The 21,295-nt window shown below is 36.9% G+C and overlaps 2 protein-coding genes across 4 annotated transcripts; both read left to right on the top strand.

The window, feature by feature from the left end:
• Positions 1-1,633: 1,633 nt before the first annotated feature.
• On the top strand, positions 1,634-5,055 carry enam (enamelin). The gene is made up of 8 exons (XM_030139635.1): positions 1,634-1,677; positions 1,887-1,950; positions 2,067-2,090; positions 2,265-2,327; positions 2,419-2,460; positions 2,551-2,574; positions 2,670-2,753; positions 4,471-5,055. Exons 2-8 carry the CDS (start codon positions 1,897-1,899, stop codon positions 4,930-4,932), a joined length of 753 nt encoding a protein of 250 aa, XP_029995495.1. The 5' UTR covers positions 1,634-1,677; positions 1,887-1,896; the 3' UTR covers positions 4,933-5,055.
• Positions 5,056-8,400: 3,345 nt separating this feature from the next.
• Positions 8,401-16,011, top strand: cnga1a (cyclic nucleotide gated channel subunit alpha 1a). 3 transcript variants are annotated; one of them, XM_030139244.1, is made up of 8 exons: positions 8,401-8,632; positions 8,795-8,896; positions 9,012-9,074; positions 9,369-9,578; positions 9,663-9,767; positions 11,406-11,512; positions 11,789-12,399; positions 12,497-16,011. In XM_030139244.1, the coding sequence occupies exons 2-8, from the start codon at positions 8,805-8,807 to the stop codon at positions 13,505-13,507; spliced, it is 2,199 nt and encodes a 732-aa protein (XP_029995104.1). In that variant the 5' UTR covers positions 8,401-8,632; positions 8,795-8,804; the 3' UTR covers positions 13,508-16,011. The 3 variants fall into 3 exon arrangements, with proteins under 3 accessions (XP_029995104.1, XP_029995096.1, XP_029995087.1); XM_030139236.1 differs by having other exon boundaries at positions 8,776-8,896; XM_030139227.1 differs by having other exon boundaries at positions 8,402-8,632; positions 8,787-8,896.
• The last annotated feature ends 5,284 nt before the right edge of the window (positions 16,012-21,295 follow it).

Here is a 21,295-nt window from a genome sequence, read left to right as displayed (position 1 = left end):
CCTGAAAATGCCTTCCAATTTAATTGCCAGGAAGAATATTTTTACAAAGCAGCCAACTGTCCATCCACTGGCAACAGAAATTAGTTACATGCTTTCACACAAGTTCACAAAACAGAACGAGGCTTTCTCTGTCTCTGATTTGTTAAAACACTTATCATATTTTTAACATACATCAGAATTGACCTCTACAGGGGTACGTATCTGACGTTTGTTTTCCTGTAACCTCTGAGCACACACACACACAGAGACGGTGGTAAAAAATTCAGCATTTTCTAACAGAAACCTTGTCTTTGAAACAAGGACACAGACCTCTGGGTTGGCAGATTGCCTTTTGTAAACCAATCTGTTATGTTTATTCAGTTCATGTTCTTGAATATATTTTGGCATTATTTATGTGTTTCATATTTCACTGCACTTGCCCAATGCTTGGCCTTTTGTCTATTTTATCAGTCAGTGTAGGCCTCTGAAAACAAACAAACAAAAATATATCTATATGTTGTCCACCTCTGGTCTGGACAAACAGAAATGTGAAGTAAAATGCTTGTTGAAATAATGTTGAAAATAAAACTATGTCTGCCTATCTGATCAACAGATGCTCATTCTACAGACTTAATTAAAGTTATCATTTATAAGAAATCAGCAGCTGCACTTTCATTGTTGAAACAAAGCACAGTTTGTGCAAGTCAAGTCATTCAATAAGAATGAAATATTCACTTTATAATTGAGTGCCAAAACATCACACAGTTAGTGCTTACCTGAAAGGTGAAAGACACCCACAGTTAGTGGCTACCTTGGCAAGTTGTAAAAAGCTAATGAAGAGATTGTTATCTTGAATATAGTGAAATTCATTAGCTCAGCAGGTTGGAGGCAGGAATGTCTAGAACACAGTTATGCAGAGTCTTTCATTATCTGATCTGGAACCACAAAGCAGGCATAAGAAACCTGCAATGTTGGAAATTACTGTGATGTATTGAACACCACGCCAGCTTAAGCAAACAGAGAACTGAAAGCACCAGGAAAGGAGTTTTTCCCACAGTTGCAATGTGTGTGTCCTTCTCTTACACAAAGACTGTTTCTAAAACAAAGTAAAATGGTATAACTGGGTGAAAATCTCATGAATGGGAGTATTAGAAACACAACAAAAGACTTAGAAATTTTGTTAATATTAGAGTTTTATCAGCATGTAGTGATCTTTTTTTTTTTTTTCTAAATAAATCAATTGCACCAACTGAATAAAAGGAGGAAAATATGGGTCATCATTTGTACTTTATTTGAATTTAAATAATTTTATGGAACATGAAGAAGTGTGGACCATCAGTCTTGGTTGAGTGTTCTTTGAGTATGTTGAAGTTTTTCTCCTCAGTCATTATCACCAGCTTAATGCTTATGTCAGCTTCATACCACTTTGTGTGTGTGTGTTTTCAGTTTGGTTTTAGGGCAATAAAGAGGGGCATGTGTGCTAAGCATACTTGCACAACATGTAATTAAGTTAAACCTGCATGCCACATTTTTCACTTTTGAAGTGTAAGGAAATTTCTTCAAACACAGACCACTGTGAGCATGTGATTGGCTGTCAAAGGATGTTCAAGTATATAAATGGCATCCATCCTGGAGATGCAGTAGATTAGTTTCCACCACTGAGATATATTTCCAGCTTGTCTCTGCACCACAAAACAGGTGAGACTTAAAAATAGAAACAGTTTATCTTACCTTATAAAGTAACTTAATCCTGCAATGTTGAAGATCTAATGTACTTTCCTGTTTTTATTGTAATGGATGTTCATATTAGTCTGCCTGCTAGATGATTTTTTTTTTTTCTTTTAACAAGCAAAAAAAGGTGCTGTTTTTGTTTCATGTTTATTTCTTGTTGTCTTGTCTTGATGTAGGACACTCAGGATGAACCCTCTAGTTTTTGTTGCGTGCCTCCTGGCCACTACCATGGCCGCCCCTGTAAGTCTTTGTCAAACACGATGAGTTATTTAGTCTGCACTCTGATCTCTCTGTAATGATCTTAATGAAGTTGTTGTTTAGGGCAGTGCATAAAACTATTGTCACTTGGTTTGCAGGCTCCAGGGAGTGAAAGCAGTGAGGTAAAATGTTTTGTTGTTTTTTTTTTTTTCTTGAAAGTTTCTCTCAGTCTGCCATAGCATGTCATACCATGTTTTTGTCATGTCATCAAAGGTACAGTATGATAGGTGTCTGACAGCCAGATGATAGTTAGCTTAATTGCACTACATGTCTGGAAACGTTTGGTATTTCCTCAGGTTGCAGCACATGCTAATACGGCCCTGAGGTTGATGGAGATGTACAGGCTGTACCAGCAGCAGGTTAGAGGCAGGATATTTTCTTTTCCCCTGTGTTTAGATAAATACACCAATCATCCAGGTCATCATGACTGATGTGTATGTATTTTTTCAGGGATTGGCTGGAAACCCCTTCCTTCCTGCAGCAGATGCTCCTGTATGTTTACTTTAGGATTTTAACAGGACTTTAATAATACATGTATACCCAAATGAGCTGCTTAACTCACATTAACATAAATCTTTTCAGGCTGATCCAGCTGTTGCAGCACTGGTAAATGCACAAACAAGACTACATCTTATCTCATATCAAATATCATAGTATTATGACGTGGTCTTTCAGTTATGAAAAATACTTATTTTCTGCAGGTGGAAACAGCCCCAGCTGCGCCTGCTGATGCCGCCCCTGCACCTGCCCAACCTGCTGAAGAAGTGTCAGAAGAAGAGACAGAGGTAAGCACAAATATTTGTAGAAAACTGGAAAGAATTTAGTTGCTTTCAGAAGAATTATGTACACAACCCAGCAGCTGCTAAAATGAACGCAGGCCAAACACAGGTGCTTTTTTGTTTTGTTCTTCACACAGGATTGAATTAGGTGTACAAACTATTCACTGGCTTTCAGAGGAGCTTGCCTTTTCCCTTTTTTGTTACCAAGAAAAGCCATGCACAGCATTAGGAAACACTGAAACCAAATAGAGACAGAGGAAAGGCTGCTGTGTCTTTCAGCTCCACAGGGGAGAGAGATAGAGAGAATAGAAGTACAAAAAAAAAAAACATTTTATTTTATGTTTTATAAAGGCAAGAAAGAAAAACAGAATGCATTTTCAAAAAACCAGGGAACCAAAAAATGCCTTGGTTCATGAATGATCTTGCATGGATTTGACTGATAATGATGGATGCAGATAAATAAGAATATATGGCAAAAAATGGCAGACAGTAAATATTGTAGAAGCGCCACAAAATTTCACAAATCAGCATGCCTAAAAAATTCATGTCAGTGTCTCCATGGCTCCCCTCTATTCACACCCTGTTTTCATATTTCTTATTGACAGAATATTTGGCTTTAAGGAAGCAAGAACTGCCATCCTATATGCTCTACTGAAAGCTTTAAACCACAATTCAATGCTACAGTGTTGGAAATTAGTGCAATGTACTGAACACCACATAATAACACCATATAATAAACAAAACACAAGGGATTTTGTGCATATTTCTTTTTTCTTTTTTTTTTTAACTTGTCTTGTCTAGCATCATAACAGTAGAATGGTAGTCTGGCTGCCTTTTGGAGCTGAACAAATTTGCTTTACTAAGGGAAACTTCATAAAGTATATGAAGCTCCCCTTGATATTCTGTTGTCTTTATTATGAGTTTTGTTGAACCACATTTTGATGCCGGACCAGACGTGTGTGTGTGTGTGTGTGTGTGTGTGTGTGTGTGTGTGTGTGTGTGTGTGTGTGTGTGTGTGTGGTGTGTGTGTGTGTGGGGGGGGGGGGGGCAAGAAAGCAGAAGGTGGGAAAGACCCTCACAAGAAAATATCAACAATACAAGCAATAACAACCATGGTGATAATTATAATGATAACAATAATTCCAACCAGTGCATATTTAGTGCATATTTCAACAGACACAAAAATGTCAGTGGTTCATATCAGATAAATGGATGTATATACAGTCACGGAAAAAATTATTATATCATCAAAAGTCATCAAAAGCAATGGTTATGCAATCAAGTACTAACTCCTGTGTGTATCATATGACTAAAACAGACAGAAAAGAAAACATGGAATGCCTAAAAACGCTGTTTTTGTCAGTACAATGCCATAGATATTAATGTAAGAACTTAAGTGATTTTGGTTATTATTAAAAAAAAAAAACATGGAAAATGACTAGATATCAGCTCTTAAATTAAACTCTTCAGAGCTATTTTTGTTGTTGTCATTATATTTTACCAAACAAATGTACCCTTAGTTGTACCAGGCATTAAAATTAACAAGAAATTGAAGAAAACAAGAAGTGGTCTAATAATTTTTGCTGGTTGGTTCGGTTTGGGTCACTATTAATCTTCTTACACATCATCTGACTTAACATATGCTCAGTACAGTAGGTTCCCCTTTGAGTAGATGAAAACATGTGTGTGACTGTTTGGATGTCGACTTGTTTCTATCACACAGGAGGGAGGAAACCCCGCCCCTAAAGCTGCAGCACCTGGTGCTCCTGCTGCCCCCTTGAACTCTGATGAGCAAGAGGAGGCCGAGGAGGTGGAGGCAGCTGAACCAGCAGCACCGGCAGAACCAGAGGCGGTAGATCCAGCCGCACCAGCAGATCCAGCTGCGGCTGACCCTGCAGCTCCAGTAGACCCAGCTGTGGCGGAGGTCCCTGTAGATGGTGCTGATGCTGCACCGGTTGATGCTGCAGCTGTTGATGTACCTCCTGTTGATGTGGTCCCTGTAGAAGCGGTCCCTGCTGAGGTGGTCCCTGTAGAAGCGGTCCCTGCTGAGGTGGTCCCTGTTGAAGTGGTCCCTGCTGAGGTGGCCCCTGTTGACGTGGCCCCTGTTGATGTGGCCCCTGTTGATGTAGCCCCTGATGTCCCTGCAGCTGCTGATGCTGGAGTGGCAGCTGATCCCGTTGCATAGTTACCATCCTCTTATTTTCTAGCTTGAGTTCATGTTAGAGGTTAAACGGTGGATATTTTCCATTCAAATGTATACAAAAGTTGTTGCATGTTAAACAGAGACTGGAGAAATAATGTGAGGGAAAAAAATCAGTAATTTTTGTAATGGCAAATGAGTAAAGTGTATTTTCAGTCCCAAATTGGACAATTTAAACCGTTCTCTGTTTGTGTTCTGTCTTTTATTAAAGTACTCACAAAACACTTGCATTTATGTACTTGAAAATAAGGTTGTATTTTTTAATAAGTGACAGCATATGTAACGTTTTCTGCTTTTTATTTGCTTCTTCACCTGCAGTAGTCTCAGTGAGAGGCGAGCTCCATCAACACATACACTAAAAAGTTCTCATAATTTCATATTTATACTTGTTACAGAATTATTGAACCCAAAAAGACCCAAACAGCCACTGGCAACCAAAAGCATCTACTCATCTATAATGTTTAATAACTGTTGAACCATTAATCCTATTAAAATATGGACATAATTGGTGTAAAATCCAGGCTTTTGTCTTGTCGTGATCATCAGAATGACCCATTTGGATGTTCAGAGGCTCCGTAGTTACCATGGAAACACTGTCATCTTCTACAACATTGATCCACCAGTAAAGCCCATAGAATTGAATCAATGACAGTGGATGGAGACACTTGGTTTGTGTTCAGTTATTGATATCATTGCTGAAAATGTCACTTTTTCTTCAGTTTTCTCTGTTTTTTATATAATAACACTTAACTTTATTATGAGCTTTTATGAACATCTACATGATCAGTTAATTGAATATAGGATAACTCATGATTTACGCTAAAAAACCCCACAAAATATAGAGGATAATATTACAATAAATGGTGATAAATTATTTAAGAATGATTAAATAGAGAGAAAAAATCATTTTTGAAAGAACGGCAAAAGTAGCACTGGGTCTTTATGGGTTAATATGCCTTTTCACTGTAGACATTTTGGCATCTCACAGCAGCAATAGCTCAGGTGTAAAAATGATTCTGCTACTTTGGTTCTGGTATTGTTCCTGCAGGATCAAACTGGGACACAATAAACAGAATAGAGGTGTCATTAACGTAATGACTTACATCTGTGCTCTTTTGTTCACAGAGGAACAAATGATCAGAAATAACATAACTGCAAAATCCATATCAGCCAACAGGGAGAGCCACTGAACCACAGGAGGTCCACTAGTGGGAAGACTAAAGGCTCGGTTTAGAACACACAGCCAGCACACAACACTGACGGAGGTTCAGATTCAAATTCCCTCGTCAGTCTAATTCATTTAAAAGGAACCCGATCCACCTGATCCCAAATCTGCACTAACCGACAGGCTTAATAGGATCAGAGATGGATATGAGTGAATGTGCTGACTGAGCAGGAGGTGTGTGTGAGTCTGTGCGTGTGTGTGTCTGTGTGTGTGTGTGTGTGTGTGTGTGTGTGTGTGTGTGTGTGTGTGTGTGTGTGTGTGAGTGTGAGTCCGTGTTTGTCTCACACTGCGGGGATTTACAACTGATTGCACGTTTGCTTTTTGGGGCATAAATCTGAAACCCACAATGTAATTCAATGAATTTGAGACTTGCCTTGCTTTTAGATTAAAAGTGAGTAAGTGTTCATGAAAGGAATGTCAGCCAATGGAAAGTCCCTTAAAGGCCCATAGTGAGATTTATATGGATTTTGGAGGATGTAATTGCAGAAATGGACTATAATATTCATATCTATCATTGCATTTTTCTCAGCATAAGGCAGAGGCGTCAAGCTTATTTTAGTTCAGGGGCCACCTTTAGCAAAATATGATCTAAAGTAGGCTGGACCTGTAAAATAATAACATACTATTCTATAAAAAAAGGTAAACCCCAAACTTTTTACTATGTTTTAGAGTGAAAAAAGTAAAATTACATCAAGGAAATGTTTACATCTACAAACTGTCCTTTAAAAAATGCGAATAACATGAACAACCATGAACCAACTAAAATTTACTAAGAAAAGCAAGTGCAATTTTAACAATATTATTCTTCAGCTTCTCATTTGCACATACAGACATAATAGAATAAAAATGGTTTACTTCTCTTAAGACATTTCAGGTTGTCCATATTTGTTCAGGTTATTCACATATTTGGGAAAAGATAGTTTGTAAATGCAAACATTTTCATGTAATATTTTTTTTTTTTTTTTTTAAACACTAAAACAAAGACAAAAATGATTTAAAGGATTCCATGATAGTATTTTACTGAGATTGAATTAGGCTGAATTCAGCTCCTGAAATAAAATGTTTGTTCATATCTTAAGTGAAATTTTCACAGTTTACAAATTCATTCCATGGGCTGGATTAGACCCTTTGTTGGCCGTATGTTTGACACCTGTGACATAAAGTGTTTTTATCTACAGTGGGAGTGGGTTGTCATTCACGTGTTTCAACAGTAGCTCCAAGTGGACATCCTTGTCTTCTTTTTTGACATTTTATGGTATTAAGATGCCTTATGTCACTTGCAGTTTAACCCATTAAGACCCAAGTTCATAAATGAAATTTTCTCTATATTTAACCTTTCTTTAGTGATTTATCACCACTGATTTAAAATATTATCTTCTGGATTTTATATTTTATCCATATAAATCAGGTATTTTCCTATATTTAATTCATTGATCATGTAGATGTTCATAAAAGCTCAGATTAAAGTTGAAGGTTATTATATCAAAAACAGAGAAAACTGAAAAAAAGTGACTTTTTCAGTTAAATCTATCATTAACTGAACAGAAACCAAGTGTCTCCATCCACTATCATTGATCTAACTCTATGAGTTTTACTGGTGAATCAATGTTGTAGAAGATGACTGTGTTATCACGTTCACTAAGTAGCCTCTGAACATCCAAATGGGTCATATCTGATGACCATGAAAAGATGACAAACTGTATTTTACACTAATTATTTACATGTATTGATAGGATTTGTGGATCAGCAGGTATTGAACAGTTACATCAGTAGATGGCTTAGGTCGGTGATGGATGTTTGGGTCTTTATGGGTTAAGTGAGGAACAGAATTACTATCCCCTGACATTTAAAGCCCAAAACACACAACCCTTTGTTTTGTTATTTTTTTTATTTCTTTGGCAGCTAGTGTAGATCGGAGATGGTTAGAGAAGAGTGACGCAATCTGAAATTGCACCACTAGATGTCACTAAGCACTACACAGTGAACCTCTAAATGCATGAAAACCCAGTGTGTGCCTGAGTATGTGTCTGAGCTGACTAAATCTGTTCCGCAGATGGTCAGGAAAATTATAGTTTGTCACAGATTAAAAAAGTGTTGAGATAAAATTGGTTTCACTGGTCTGGATCAGTAACTGAGAGTTGTACAAACAGGAGTGAACATGTCTCATCTCCCACTGGTGTACTGCTGTGGACAAGGAGGATGAGTGACTTTGCCTCTCCTTCTCTCAGCCATCTGTAATCCACAAATCCTTATCAGGGTCACTAAGACTCCATGACACACTTAGTTTGACTTAATACTTATAAGTGTCAGGTGTGTAGCTATATTTTGATATTAAATTATCTTCCAATGATTGGTTTGGTAAATTAACTGTGGATGTAAGTGCTTTGCTTCGAGATTTTCACCAAGCTACAACTGGATCAAAAGAAAATGGACTTCATGCTACATTAACGAGTGGAAAAGGTGAGTTCAGCCACATGAGACTAGATGGTTGTGTATCATACGAACACTCTGAAAGCAGCTTCGTAGCATCAGCTATGTTTGAATGACTAGATCGAAGGTGACATAGTAATATAATTGCAGTGGTTTATTTTTCTGTCATTCAATATTTTCCTAGAACCACAGATCTCCTGCCATGAGCTCTTCAAACCCCATTTCCCACCTTACTGTATTATCACCAGCTGCTTCTATTGCCACAGACAGAGAAGAATGTCGTGAGAATGGCAGGTGAGGGAAAAAAAAAACAACTTTAAATACTATTTCAAAGAAGAGGTTAAGAATGAAAGAAAAAAAACCTTATCAGTTAATTAACCTCATTTTTAATGTGCTGTATTTTTCCCAGACGTGTGCCTCAATCAAGTCTTGGTCTCCTAAATATGAATAACAGTAATAATAATGAAGAAGAGTAAGTACAGTTATGGAGATAAATGAGGCCCAAGTTAAAGACAGTTTTTCTTTCATGTATCTTAAAGGTCGTTTCAGGATGCCTTTTTAATTGTTAATTAATCCCTTTTTTTTTTCCAGGGAGAAAAAGAAAAAAAAGAAAAAGGAAAAGAAGGAGAAAAAAGAGTAATTAATCAATATTTAGAACAATTTAGCAAATGTTCTTTGAGGCAGGTTTAATGGTTTCTCTTCTTTAATGCATTGATGGGTGTTTCAGAAACACGGAAACAGAAAAGAAAGAGGAGGACAAGGAGGTGAAGGAAAAGAAAGAGGAGGAGGAAGAAGAGGAGGAGGAGGAGGACAAGGAGGCCACAGAAAAGAAAGAAGAGGAAGACAAGGAGGCGAAGGAAAAGAGAGAACAGGAGGAAAAGGAGGCGAAGGAAAAGGAAGAAAGGGAAAAGAAGGAAAAGGAAGAGAAGGAAAAGAAAGAAAAAGAAGAAAAGGAAAAGAAAGAAAAAGAGGCAAAGTAAGCACATCATGCACAAATGCTATGAATGAAACAGCGCTTTTATTTATGTGAATTACTCATTTGTTCTTTCTTTTTATATAGAGCCAAGGAAATTTTTGTTGTAAATCCTGCTGGGAATCTGTATTACAACTGGCTGTTCATCATCGCTTCAGCAGTCATGTACAACTGGACCATGATCATAGCCAGGTGATCACATACCCCAATACTTTTTCAACAGTGACGGTCAAATGTTTATCTTGATTCTATTTACTGTCATTCATACATCCTCGCCCATTCAGCTCAGATTCAGACAATCTTATTATTATTGATTGTGCTTCAAGTCCTGCTCTGTCTTCAGGATTCACAATATTTTGACAAGTTATTTAACCCATAAAGACCCAGTGTGACTTTTGTGGTAGTTCCCAAATTATTTTTTCTCTCTATTTAATCTTTCTTAAATGATTTATCACCATTCATTGTAATATTATCCATGGATTTTTTTTTTTTGTGAGTGTGAAAAACAGGTATTTTCTCATATTGCGTTTACTAGTAAAGGTAATTTTCATAAAAGCTCAGATTAAAGTTGAAGGTTATTATATCAGCAATAGAAAAAACTGAAGAAAAGGTGACTTTTTCAGCAAATGTATCATTAACTGAACATAAATCCAGTGTCTCCATCCACTGTCATTGATCCAACTACATGGGTTTTACTGGTGAATCAATGTTATAGAAGATGACGGTGTTTCCACGTTCATTACGGAGCCTCTGAACGTCCAAATGGGTCATATCTGATGACCATGAAAAGATGACAAACTGTATTTTACACCAATTATTTACATGCATTGATAGAATTAGTTGATCAACAGGTATTTAAACACGTTTGATCAGTAGATGGTTTTGGTTGACAGTGGATGTTTGGGTCTTCATGGGTCAATTTTGTGTTTTATTCGGTGTAATGTTTTGCTATTTGGGTGCTTCTGTGAAACTGGGTTTATTTTGGTGTCCGACTCTTTTCCAGCTTTTTAGACCCAATAATAAAAGAGAAATTTACACATATTCCCTCCCAGAATGTACCTAATGATGAACTCAGATAAATGCAAAAAAAATTATACTCTTGCTCTAAGCTATCCCAAAATTAATGAATTTTTAATAAAATATTGGGTCCAAAAATAGGACCACAATTGGGACATGAAAATCTACCAAGGTGTCAGTGCATTTGATCTGGAAAACACGACTCGAAATGGTCTTATAGTGCTATAAATGAAGACACTGTTAAGTGTTTTTTCTAACCCAGACATGCAGGTTTTTCATGAATCTCAGTCTCATTCCAGGTTTCGTGTGTAACCCATCGTGTCCACTTACGTCATATGTGGTGCCTGCCCATTTATACACATATAAATCACAGGGGATTTTGCAACAGTGGTCATTTTTGTGAAACACTCTCCCGTGCATAATTCGTTTGATTCCCAAAATATACCTGGGAAAAATATTTGGAAAAAATAGTAGCGTGAAATTTTCTTGTGCTTTTTACTGTGTTACATGTATAAAAATAATATAAAAATGCATTTTATCTGAAAAATTGTTTCTCTTTTATCTCAGTAAATATTTATTTTTAAAACAGACCCAAAGTGCTTCCAAACTTGCTTCATAACATTAGTCTACAACTGGTTTGAATTTTTAGCCCCTCTGTCCTGTTTTTAGGGACCAGTTTCATAGAAGCACCCAATTAGATTGTTACTGAACATAAACAGCTTAACAGCACTGCAAACAGCAAATGCCTTTAGAAGTGTTTAGTAATATTCATTTATAAAACTCACTGTGATTATTTTCTTCTCATTCAAACAGGGCAAGTTTTGAGGAGCTGCAGCACAATTATTTCATTTATTGGGTGATTTTTGACTACACTTCGGACCTAATCTACATCATCGATATGTTTGTCAGGACCAGAACAGGTGAAAACTCTCACTTTTATCACATTGTTTCACAGAAACACATTAAATTGTTGATTTAGTGATTCAGATTGATCAAGAATATAACATTTAACTACTAAACTGAACTAGTTTTTCACGAGTCTTTTCCAGGCCTTGTTTTAAGGACATGTACAGTTAGTTGAATAAGACCTCATGTGTCTAATCAAGGGGTAATGAAGATAATTACTGAGATTATTTTAACTGTGATAATTCTGTGGCTTCACCTATCTGTTCAGTTGATGCTATCTGTACTTGCAGGTTATCTAGAACAAGGCCTCGTGGTGAAAGATAAGAAGCTGCTCAGAGATCGGTACACGTCCAGTTTACAGTTTCGTCTAGATGTCGTCTCTATGTTACCCACTGACATCCTGTACCTATACTTTGGTCTTGACTACCCTGAAATCCGCATCAACAAGCTGCTGAGAATTGGCCGCATGATGGAGTTCTTCACAAAGACTGAGACGAAAACCAACTACCCCAACATCTTCCGTATTGGAAATCTAATTATGTACATTCTCATTATTATCCACTGGAACGCCTGCTTCTACTTCTCTTTCTCCAAGGCTATTGGTTTTGGTGCTGATGACTGGGTTTACCCATCTCTGGATGATCCTGAGGAGCCTGACTTTGGAAAACCCATGAGAAAGTACGCATTTAGCCTGTACTGGTCCACACTGACATTGACCACTATCGGAGAAACCCCACCACCAGACCTGGATTCAGAATTTTTATTTCATGTATTGGACTTCTTGGTTGGGGTCCTGATTTTTGCCACAATCGTAGGAAACATCGCTACCATGATCTCTAACATGAATGCTGCACAAGCCCAGTTTCAGGCCCGAATTGACAACATCAAGCAATACATGCAGGTAGAGCTTTCCTCTAGTGAAAAACTATTAAAAAGCACAAAAGATTTGCACACACACTGTATTTTTAATATAAGTTGTTGTTCTTTTTCATCCAAAGGTGCGAAAGGTGAGCAAGGATCTTGAGCTGCGAGTCATAAAGTGGTTTGACTATCTGTGGAATAACGGAAAAGCCCAAGATGAACGTGAGGTGCTGCGATATCTTCCAGACAAACTAAAGGCTGAAATTGCTATCCAGGTTCACATGGATACACTGAAGAAAGTGCGAATTTTTGCAGATTGTGAGGCCGGTCTCCTGATTGAACTGGTCCTCAAGCTACGACCCCAGGTTTTCAGCCCAGGAGACTACATCTGCAAGAAGGGTGACATCGGCCGTGAAATGTATATCATAAAAGATGGAAAACTAGCTGTTGTTGCTGATGATGGTGTCACACAGTTTGTTGTGCTTGGAAGTGGTAGTTATTTTGGTGAGATCAGTATCCTCAATATCAAAGGAAGTAAAGCAGGCAACAGGCGGACAGCCAATATCCGCAGTATTGGGTACTCAGATCTGTTCTGTCTGTCCAAGGATGACCTGATGGAGTCACTGATTGAGTACCCAGATGCCAAAGGCATGCTTGAGGAGAAAGGAAGACAAATTCTGATGAAAGATGGCCTCATCGACTTGGATCCAGCCAACATCAAGCCTGAGACCAAAGAGTTGGAGGAGAAGGTAAACAAGTTGTACAGTACAATGGATCTGATGCAGATGAAGCTGAAGAAGATTCTGCTTAATTACAAAGGCACTGAGAAGGCCATCCGACACCGTATCGCTGACCTGGAGCGTCTGACAGGAGAGGAAGTAGAAGAGTCTGAGGAGGAGGAAGAGGTTAAGAAAGAAGTGGAGGGTGAGAAAAAGGAGGAGGAAAAAGCAGAAGAAGGGGAAGGAGAGAAGAAAGAGGAGGGGGAGGGAAAGGAGGGGGAGGGAAAGGATGAGGCAGCAAAAGAAGATGAGGGAAAAGAGGAAAAGAAAGAAGAGGAAAAAGAAGAAAAGAAAGAGGAAGAGAAAGGTGAAGGTGAAGAGAAGAAGGAAGAGGAAAAAAAAGATACAACAGAGGAAGAGAAAAAATAAGCCCAGAGTTTCTTTAAGGAGAGAAAACAAGCACTTTTCTATATGGCCACATTAGAGTCTTTCCAACATAAATCTTTCTTACTGGACTCGCTTATGAAATGACTCAGAAATAAACAAGAGTCAATAAAAAAACCTGACTGTCTGAAAAACCTACTTAAACCTGTCACAAAACAAAGGTCACCACCACGCACGTTGACATATACTGTTCATTACAGCTGACACATCTTGAGTAAGCCAGATGCAAAATTGAATATTGAATAATCCAAATAAAATGTTGGCTCCAACATTCTTTTTTTTTTTTTTTTTTTTTTTTTTTTTTTTGCATAGCCAACTCTTTAATTTATTATCAGGTTCATGTCACATCATTTTTTTTAACCGCATGTTCTGGAAGAAATCTGCTATTCACAGTCCTGCAGTGACACTGTTGCTCACTTGAGGTTAGTAACTAGCAAGGATTTGCAAGTAATCACATGTCGTAATGCTCTTATATGTGCTGCTGTCGTACAGTTGTGGAAGCTTTGGGACTGAAGCCCTCAAAAAGGTTATGTCAATCAATACCTGGTAATAACAGTGATTAAAGCAGATGTAAGATGTAAAATTGTATTGGGCAGCCAGCTGTAAGATGTCATAATAATCCCATTTAGTGTTTGCACAGGTCTTTTTGTCTTTTTTGTAGTATACATCTATGAATATCCAGGGTACTTTCCACATACTTTACTATCATCGCATGTTATATATGGATTCAACACTGAGCGCTGTTTGACACAACGCTCACCAAATGTCACTGAAGGTTTCAATTATATTTAACCTTTTCTCCTTTGTCAGGTAGCATTTGTGTTTCAAAAGACTGTTCATTTTCACTTTGGTGCTAAAATATGCATGTCCTTTACATTGTAAAGGCTGACTAAAGGTGGAAACCAGTCATACTGACAATGAGCACATTTCTGTTTCAATCTGGCTTCACACTCAACAGCAGCTGTGATGAAAATGACTGCATTTGAAAGAGGTTACTGTCACTTATGTGACCTAGTGCAGTAGCTGATTGTTGAGAAGTGTTTTCCATTTGAACATGGAGGATTTCATTTAATGGAAAGGTAAACTGAAAACAATTACTAGACATGTTGGGGTTTGCCATTCCAGTGTGTTTCTGAGAATTTGTGTGCCTGCGTGTGACTATTGATCCTCTTTTATGTGGCACTTCATCACAGAGGACTTGATGGCACCAACACATTCGCCTCCACAAGAGAATGAAGCCGCTGATAAAACCAAACCAAGACGAAAAGCAGCCAATTAGTGATAAGAGGCACAGCTAGAGACTGCTATAATGATGCACTGTGGAAATAAGTCTTTGAGTTAGTTAATGGAAAATACGTGACAGTGAATGGTTTATCGTACTGCACATGGTTAATGTAAAGATGTCTGTATATTTTTGTATTCAGTTGGACAGATACATGTATATGTCAGAGAGACTATTATTACAGTATTGTAATGTACTATAATTGTAATATATGTAATTTTTATTTTATTGTAATACAGTTTGCCTTTGGGGCCCAATACTCTCAGGGCCCATAAAGCCCTTCTATCCATTGTGTGATACTAGTTATCATTACCATTGACTGTGTATAATATTAAATTTCAGCAAGTCCAAACCAAACCTGCTAAAACACATGATTGTTAGCAAATATTAAAATAAAACGAACATGATACCTGCTGGACATTAGCATGTTAGCATCTGAAGCAATGTCATGTCTGTAAAGAATTTAAGCTGCATGACCTGGGCTAATGACTGTATTAAAACAAACGACTGTAAAATTGTTTTTTGTGAAAACAATTTCAACTCAAAGTTCGCAGCTTAGATTTTTATCCCTCATCTTCTGTCTCAGTTGTCATTCCTAAATGTGTACATTTTATTCCATATTCATGCGTGTTAATATGACATATCTACATGTAGCCTTATTATCGTTTCAGAGCTGTATAATTCATACGCTTGCTGTGGTTGCAGTTTCTTACTTTCCCATAACTAAGTCTACCCCTGTAAATGCTTTGCTTTGGTCTGGAACTCTGCACACAGTCTGTTGCATAAATATTAATATCCCACAGTTTGTTTTCATGAACTCAATTGTAATAGCCAGTGAAAATGTCTTTGCATAACAGGCACTGAGGCGTGATGGAGCACATGTCATTTATCCTGGGAGATTTTTGCCTATAAGGCTGATTTCCCAGAGGAGATATTTCTCTATAGGATTTGGTGCCCAAGGGTCTTCACAGCACTGAATAATACTGCAGTTATTGAAAGGGAAAGAATTAGTTTTCCATTGACTAATACGTGTGTATGTATCATTAAAGCTGTGTAATTTGCATTTTTTGTTGCTCAAGACAGTTCCTGGAAGGATCTACCATGTTAGCAGTAATGTAAACTTCCAAAAGAAACCCAATCGATGTAAGATCACAAAAATCTGATGATCTTGTAATTTAATGAATGCAATAAAGTCTCTGTGCTGTACTGTGGCCTAAATATATTTTTTTGGAAATCCAGCAAAATTGAAGACCTTTCCTATATATGATAAAACAATCTCAACAGCCGGTGCCGGGCACAACAAACCCCACCCCCCGCAAGTATTGTATCTTATTTTGGCATCGATCCAGCTGATGTCATCATGTCTATGCGTGTGCTGATGTCATCATATCAATGGCCTCTATATATATGTGCCACATTTGTAGTAAACTAAACAAAATTGATGTTTTTATTGACATTTTAACCCTTTCATGTATTAATTGTGAGAACCTTAGTCAAGATGTTTTTTCCTTCAGTGTTTTTATTCCTCCTTAGGCATGAAAAAAACAATGCGATCCATTTTTTTTTTTTTTCCTGTGGAGTTGCCAAAATATCCATGCATTTAATTTTTGAAGTAAAGAAACATGTGTTTAAAACCCAATATCAGAGAGGGATATGAAAACAATGAAATAAAAACGTGTTTAATGCTGCTAATCTGATGTCTTCTCACATTTTAACATATTCTAATGCTATTAATTCCTCACTTCATCAAGATAATGTGCAAAAAAAACCCTTCTTGTCTAACAAATAGCCATTGATTTACACTCAAACATGTTAGTGCAGATCAGGTTCATCAAGAACAGCAAAGTTACAGTAATGGTATGAATGTCAGGATATGAGATGATGCGTAAGTGTCCACTGTGTTAGCTGATATGGAACTAAAACAACTAAACCTGTTAATATACAAGAGAACAGCTGGAGAATAACTGTCCACTGGAGTGACATATGCATGAAAGGGTTAAATTTCATCCATTATAAGTAAATGGAAGAAAAAAAAGATTTTAAAAATTCATTAAAAATTTGAACTTTGACCTAATTTTCCAAAAATGTGATCACATCTATTCTGGATCACTGGCAATCTATAAACCCAATTTGGTATGAATTCAACCAGTAGTTTTACTGCTACAGACATGTGAATTTCCGCCCATTATAAGCAAACAGGGAAAAAAAAAAAAAAAAGAAAAAAAAACGAAAACATTACAAAAAATTTTAACTTTGATCTATTTTTCCCAAAATGTAATCACATCTTTCTGGGTCACTGGAAATCTATAAACCACATTTGGTAAGAATTCAACTAGTAGTTTTGCTGCTACAGACATTTGAAATTTCACCCACTGTAAGTAAATGGGGGAAAAAATAATTTAAAAATTCATAAAAAAAATTTAAACTTTGATCTACTGTTCCCAAAATGTAATGAGATCTATTCTTGGTTACTGGCAATCTATAAACCCAATTTGGTATGAATTCAACCTGCAGTTTTGCTGCTAGAGTGTTAATAAAGAAATAACAAAACAAACAAATAAACCAAACCAAAAACCATACTTATCTCCTTGCTTCCTCTTTGGAAGCAAGGGGATAACTGTAAAGATAAGTGGAGCTGAAAAGCAAGTCAAGATGCAAATGATTATGAAGTGAATGCACATGCTGTATTAAAATATTAATTATTTAGAGAACTTAGCTCACTGGCAGCCACTGTTTAACCGCTGCCTTAAAGGAAGAGAGGCTGTGACACGTCATTAATTAAAAGAGGCACTTTATTACACTTCACTCATTCATGGTGCCAGTGAACCTTTTTTTTTAGGTCATTCTGTGAGAATTCATGTTTGTTGTTTGGCACACAATAATGACAATGACTATGAATATGCATCCAAAATCTCAAATACTTTACAAAGTTTATGTTAAATTATAATTTTCATGTCTGCCTTAAAGACACAATATCTTTGGTCATGTGCTAACATATCTATGTTGTGCCAGAAGCTAATGTGACGATAGCTTCCTCCCTCTAAGCTACTGATAGCAAGTCTAGCATGCTTTAGCAGTTGTAGAACATGACAAGAGGCATTGAGGGAACAAGCACAAATGTCATCCTTTGGACATTTGTGGAAAACTCAACTTGGGATCTTGACATTCAACTCAGTGTACAGGCTGTTACCATCAATGGACTAAACTAGGGTGTTCAGGGATGTTACAATCCGTTCTAACATTGTAAATAAAGAAGCTATTAATGTTAATTTCTTCAGATATCTAACAAATTATACCTTTAACCAGTTACATTCATCCTCTCACAGAATGATACTTCTGCTACAATGAATCTCAGGAGGCATTAAGACACCTTGGAACGTGGTGTACTCCTGGTCTGTGACGCTCTGAGCAACAACAGATATATGAAAGCTCTCCTGTCACTCATTTAATAGAGTTACGCCAATGTTAAAGCCTCTTCTCAAAGCCTCAATAGCCATAAGATGCTAATCATTGTTAGAATCACAAGTATAAGTCTGGTTGGGTGTATCAAAGGTCAAATGCCCACTCACTTAGTGGGCTGGACATCATTAACCATACATAGAAAAAACACTGGTTTGTGTTCATCTGTAAAGATCTGCTGGCTAAACTCCCAGAATACCTCAGTAATCTTCTTTCTGTTAGCTCTAGTTGTTTCCATTTATGTTCCTCCTAGTGGTTGCTTTTGACTGTTCCCCAAGTTGTGACAGACTTTGGAAAAACAGTATTTTCCTACCATGCACCATGGTCGTGGAATAATCTTCAAAAAACAAACAAACAAACAAAAAAAAACTGTTAAACTACACACATTCATTTCTATCGATGATTTTAAAAGTATCATGAAGAATGCAGTGAATCATCATTATTACTGCTTTATTAATGAGCACTAGTGTGTCATTTTCCATTTATTGCAAGTCAACTATCAGTCTGTGTCAGAATTTTTAACACCACAAACATGTCCTCTGATGACCTTCATTGATTAGTGCGTGTATGTGTTGCAGTCGATAATGACTGTGAGTGCATACAAAAAAGTACAATAAGAAAAAAAGTTAAGCACACACATGATATTCTACTTAGGAACATATGGTGAGATGTGCACATCTGAGTTAGGGGCTAATTAAGAAATAATTAAGGAGCAGTGCTCTTTCATTAGCAAATAAATTGCTGTTCCTGGTTACATTTTAAATTGATCAAAGAAAATAGCCCCAAGCCCTGACACGAGCTGTAGCAGAACACAGAGGCAGCTGCGAAAAGAGCAGCTGACAACAACAGAGTTCAAACTACACAACTGCCACTGTGCTGTCCATGAGAAATATGCAATGGGATATGTGCAAAATGACATTTCTTGTCAGAAAAAAATCTATTAGCCGACAAACATTTGAAACCTTTGTCATGTGTATAACAAAACCATGTAGATAATGAGCCCACTGCATCTCATTAGGGAGTCTCAAAAAGATGAGACAGGAGAAGAGAAGGAACAACAGCGAGGGTCAAGACCGGACGCTGTAAAAATATGCTTCCCATGCAAATGATGTAGTTTGATACTTTAGATCTTCTTTGTTGGTCTTTGTGTTCCTTAATGGCTGTTAATGTAGACCATATGGTGCCTTAATATCCGTATGACCCCCAAAGATGTTACTGTATTATGTATTCTAAGATTAAAGCCTGAACCCAAATGGGAGTCATTTCACTATACATTACAAATGAAAATGTACAAGTGGCAGGACTGGATGAATCTGCAGAACAGATCCTCTGCAGGCGAAGCTGCATTTGGTTTTTAGGAAGCTGTACTCTTAATTAAAGCTGATTACCCCACCCCCCCAATGGGGAGGTAATGGGTATTGTTTTTGGGTTGGTTTGGTTGTTTGTTTGTTTGTTAACACTTTAGCAGCAAAACTATTGGTTCAATTCATACCAAGCTGGGTTTATAGATCACCAGTGACCCAGAATAGATGCCATTATATTTTGGGAAAGGTAGGTCAAAGTTTAATTTTTTTATGATTTTTTTTTTTAATCTTCCCATTTACTTATAATGGGTGAAACACATGCCTGCTACCATTTGTTGTTTTACTGTTTTGGAGAACTCTCTTTGTTTTAGACTGCAGTTGAAACCAAGAAAAGAAAGAAACTTTTTTTTTTTTTATTTTTTTTTTTATTTTAATTTCAGTGTGAATTGCGAGGTCATATCAGCTCCAGATAACATTTAAACAACCATCCCATTTATTGGGCATGAGGTTATATACACCCTGTTCCATACAAAATACTCTCAAGGTCTTCAGATCACACATTGGAGAACTCCATAGCCTCCTAAATTTGTTTAAGTGGTCAGGAACTCAAATAAATGAAAACTATAAAGATGAGACATTCCGTACTGTATCAAGCCTCTATAATCTTCTACCAGCTGCTTTTCAAAAGTAACTGATTTTTTTTCATTTCACATAATGAACTATAGTCATGTCCCAGTGAAAATGTGCAGTACTTCCTTCTAGGTCTTCACTCTTCATGGCTGGTACAAGCTAAACTTATAAACCTCATTTCAAAAATAGATAAGAATCCATCCCATAAACATTCTTCATTCATGTAAACTAATTTGTGTCCTTTTTCCATAGAGCACACTGTTTTATTATTACACTGGGTCTCTGTCATGTGACTTGGCAGTATTTATATACCCCGAGGGACCAAATTAGAGAATAAAACAACAGCATGTTAGCGTCTGTTGTGAATTTCAATCAGCACAACTGGCTGAAAATGATGGGTTTTTTGCTTAAAATATGAGGGTTTTTTTTGGAATTAAGACAATAACAATAAAATTAAAGACTTTCTTTGACATCAACATATTTAAATCTTAAAAAAAAAACAACTAAAAAAAAATCACATACATTTTGTGAAAAATAGACAATATTTCTGTAAGTGAATGCATAATTAATTTTAATTAATTTTATATTTTTTTAATTTATGTCTGCAAATGGCATAGCTACCTCTTGATGAATTGCAGAAAGAGTGAAATGAAAAAGTGCTTTGAGTATACAGCATCCTCAGTGTATTAAATCTGCATAAAGCTCTACCTGATACTGCAAACAGCAATATTAATTTATTTCAATGCACTGAGGTTTAGACGTAATTACTGTGTTCTGTTTATTAGACATTTGGTTAATTTGATCTATTGTAAATTGCATCACATGCATATATTGTGAGCTGGACAAGTTTGGTTATTTGATCAGGCAAGTCTTTCCACTGTGAGTATGTGGTTTGAAGGAGCAAAATGACTCCCGGCACCTGCCACTGTACTCCGAGAAACGGTGCATTTGGTTGAAAGGCTTCACTGGAGTAATTGGATTTGATCAGCCACATTCAGCATGTAAATACAATATACCCACACAGAGGTTACTGAAGCACTGAAGGCTATGTGCACAGATGAAGGAGTCTTATATGATGTGAATAGTTACATGTCTGCA

The sequence above is a fragment of the Sphaeramia orbicularis genome, chromosome 1 (genome assembly GCF_902148855.1).
Source record: "Sphaeramia orbicularis chromosome 1, fSphaOr1.1, whole genome shotgun sequence".
Lineage (NCBI taxonomy): Eukaryota > Metazoa > Chordata > Actinopteri > Kurtiformes > Apogonidae > Sphaeramia > Sphaeramia orbicularis.
Note: the sequence above shows the minus strand (reverse complement) of the source record. Positions and strands in the feature narration are given on the sequence as shown.

What these genes read in the sequence shown, in the direction of transcription:
- cnga1a (XM_030139244.1), top strand. Translation starts at nt 8,805, where the DNA reads ATGAGCTCTTCAAACCCCATTTCCCACCTTACTGTATTATCACCAGCT. An exon ending in GTTTGTCAGGACCAGAACAG is followed by an intron (nt 11,513 to 11,788) that starts GTGAAAACTCTC and finishes CTGTACTTGCAG; the next exon opens with GTTATCTAGAACAAGGCCTC. An exon ending in ACATCAAGCAATACATGCAG is followed by an intron (nt 12,400 to 12,496) that starts GTAGAGCTTTCC and finishes TTTCATCCAAAG; the next exon opens with GTGCGAAAGGTGAGCAAGGA.
- enam (XM_030139635.1), top strand. Translation starts at nt 1,897, where the DNA reads ATGAACCCTCTAGTTTTTGTTGCGTGCCTCCTGGCCACTACCATGGCC. An exon ending in CCACTACCATGGCCGCCCCT is followed by an intron (nt 1,951 to 2,066) that starts GTAAGTCTTTGT and finishes CTTGGTTTGCAG; the next exon opens with GCTCCAGGGAGTGAAAGCAG. An exon ending in ACAGGCTGTACCAGCAGCAG is followed by an intron (nt 2,328 to 2,418) that starts GTTAGAGGCAGG and finishes GTATTTTTTCAG; the next exon opens with GGATTGGCTGGAAACCCCTT.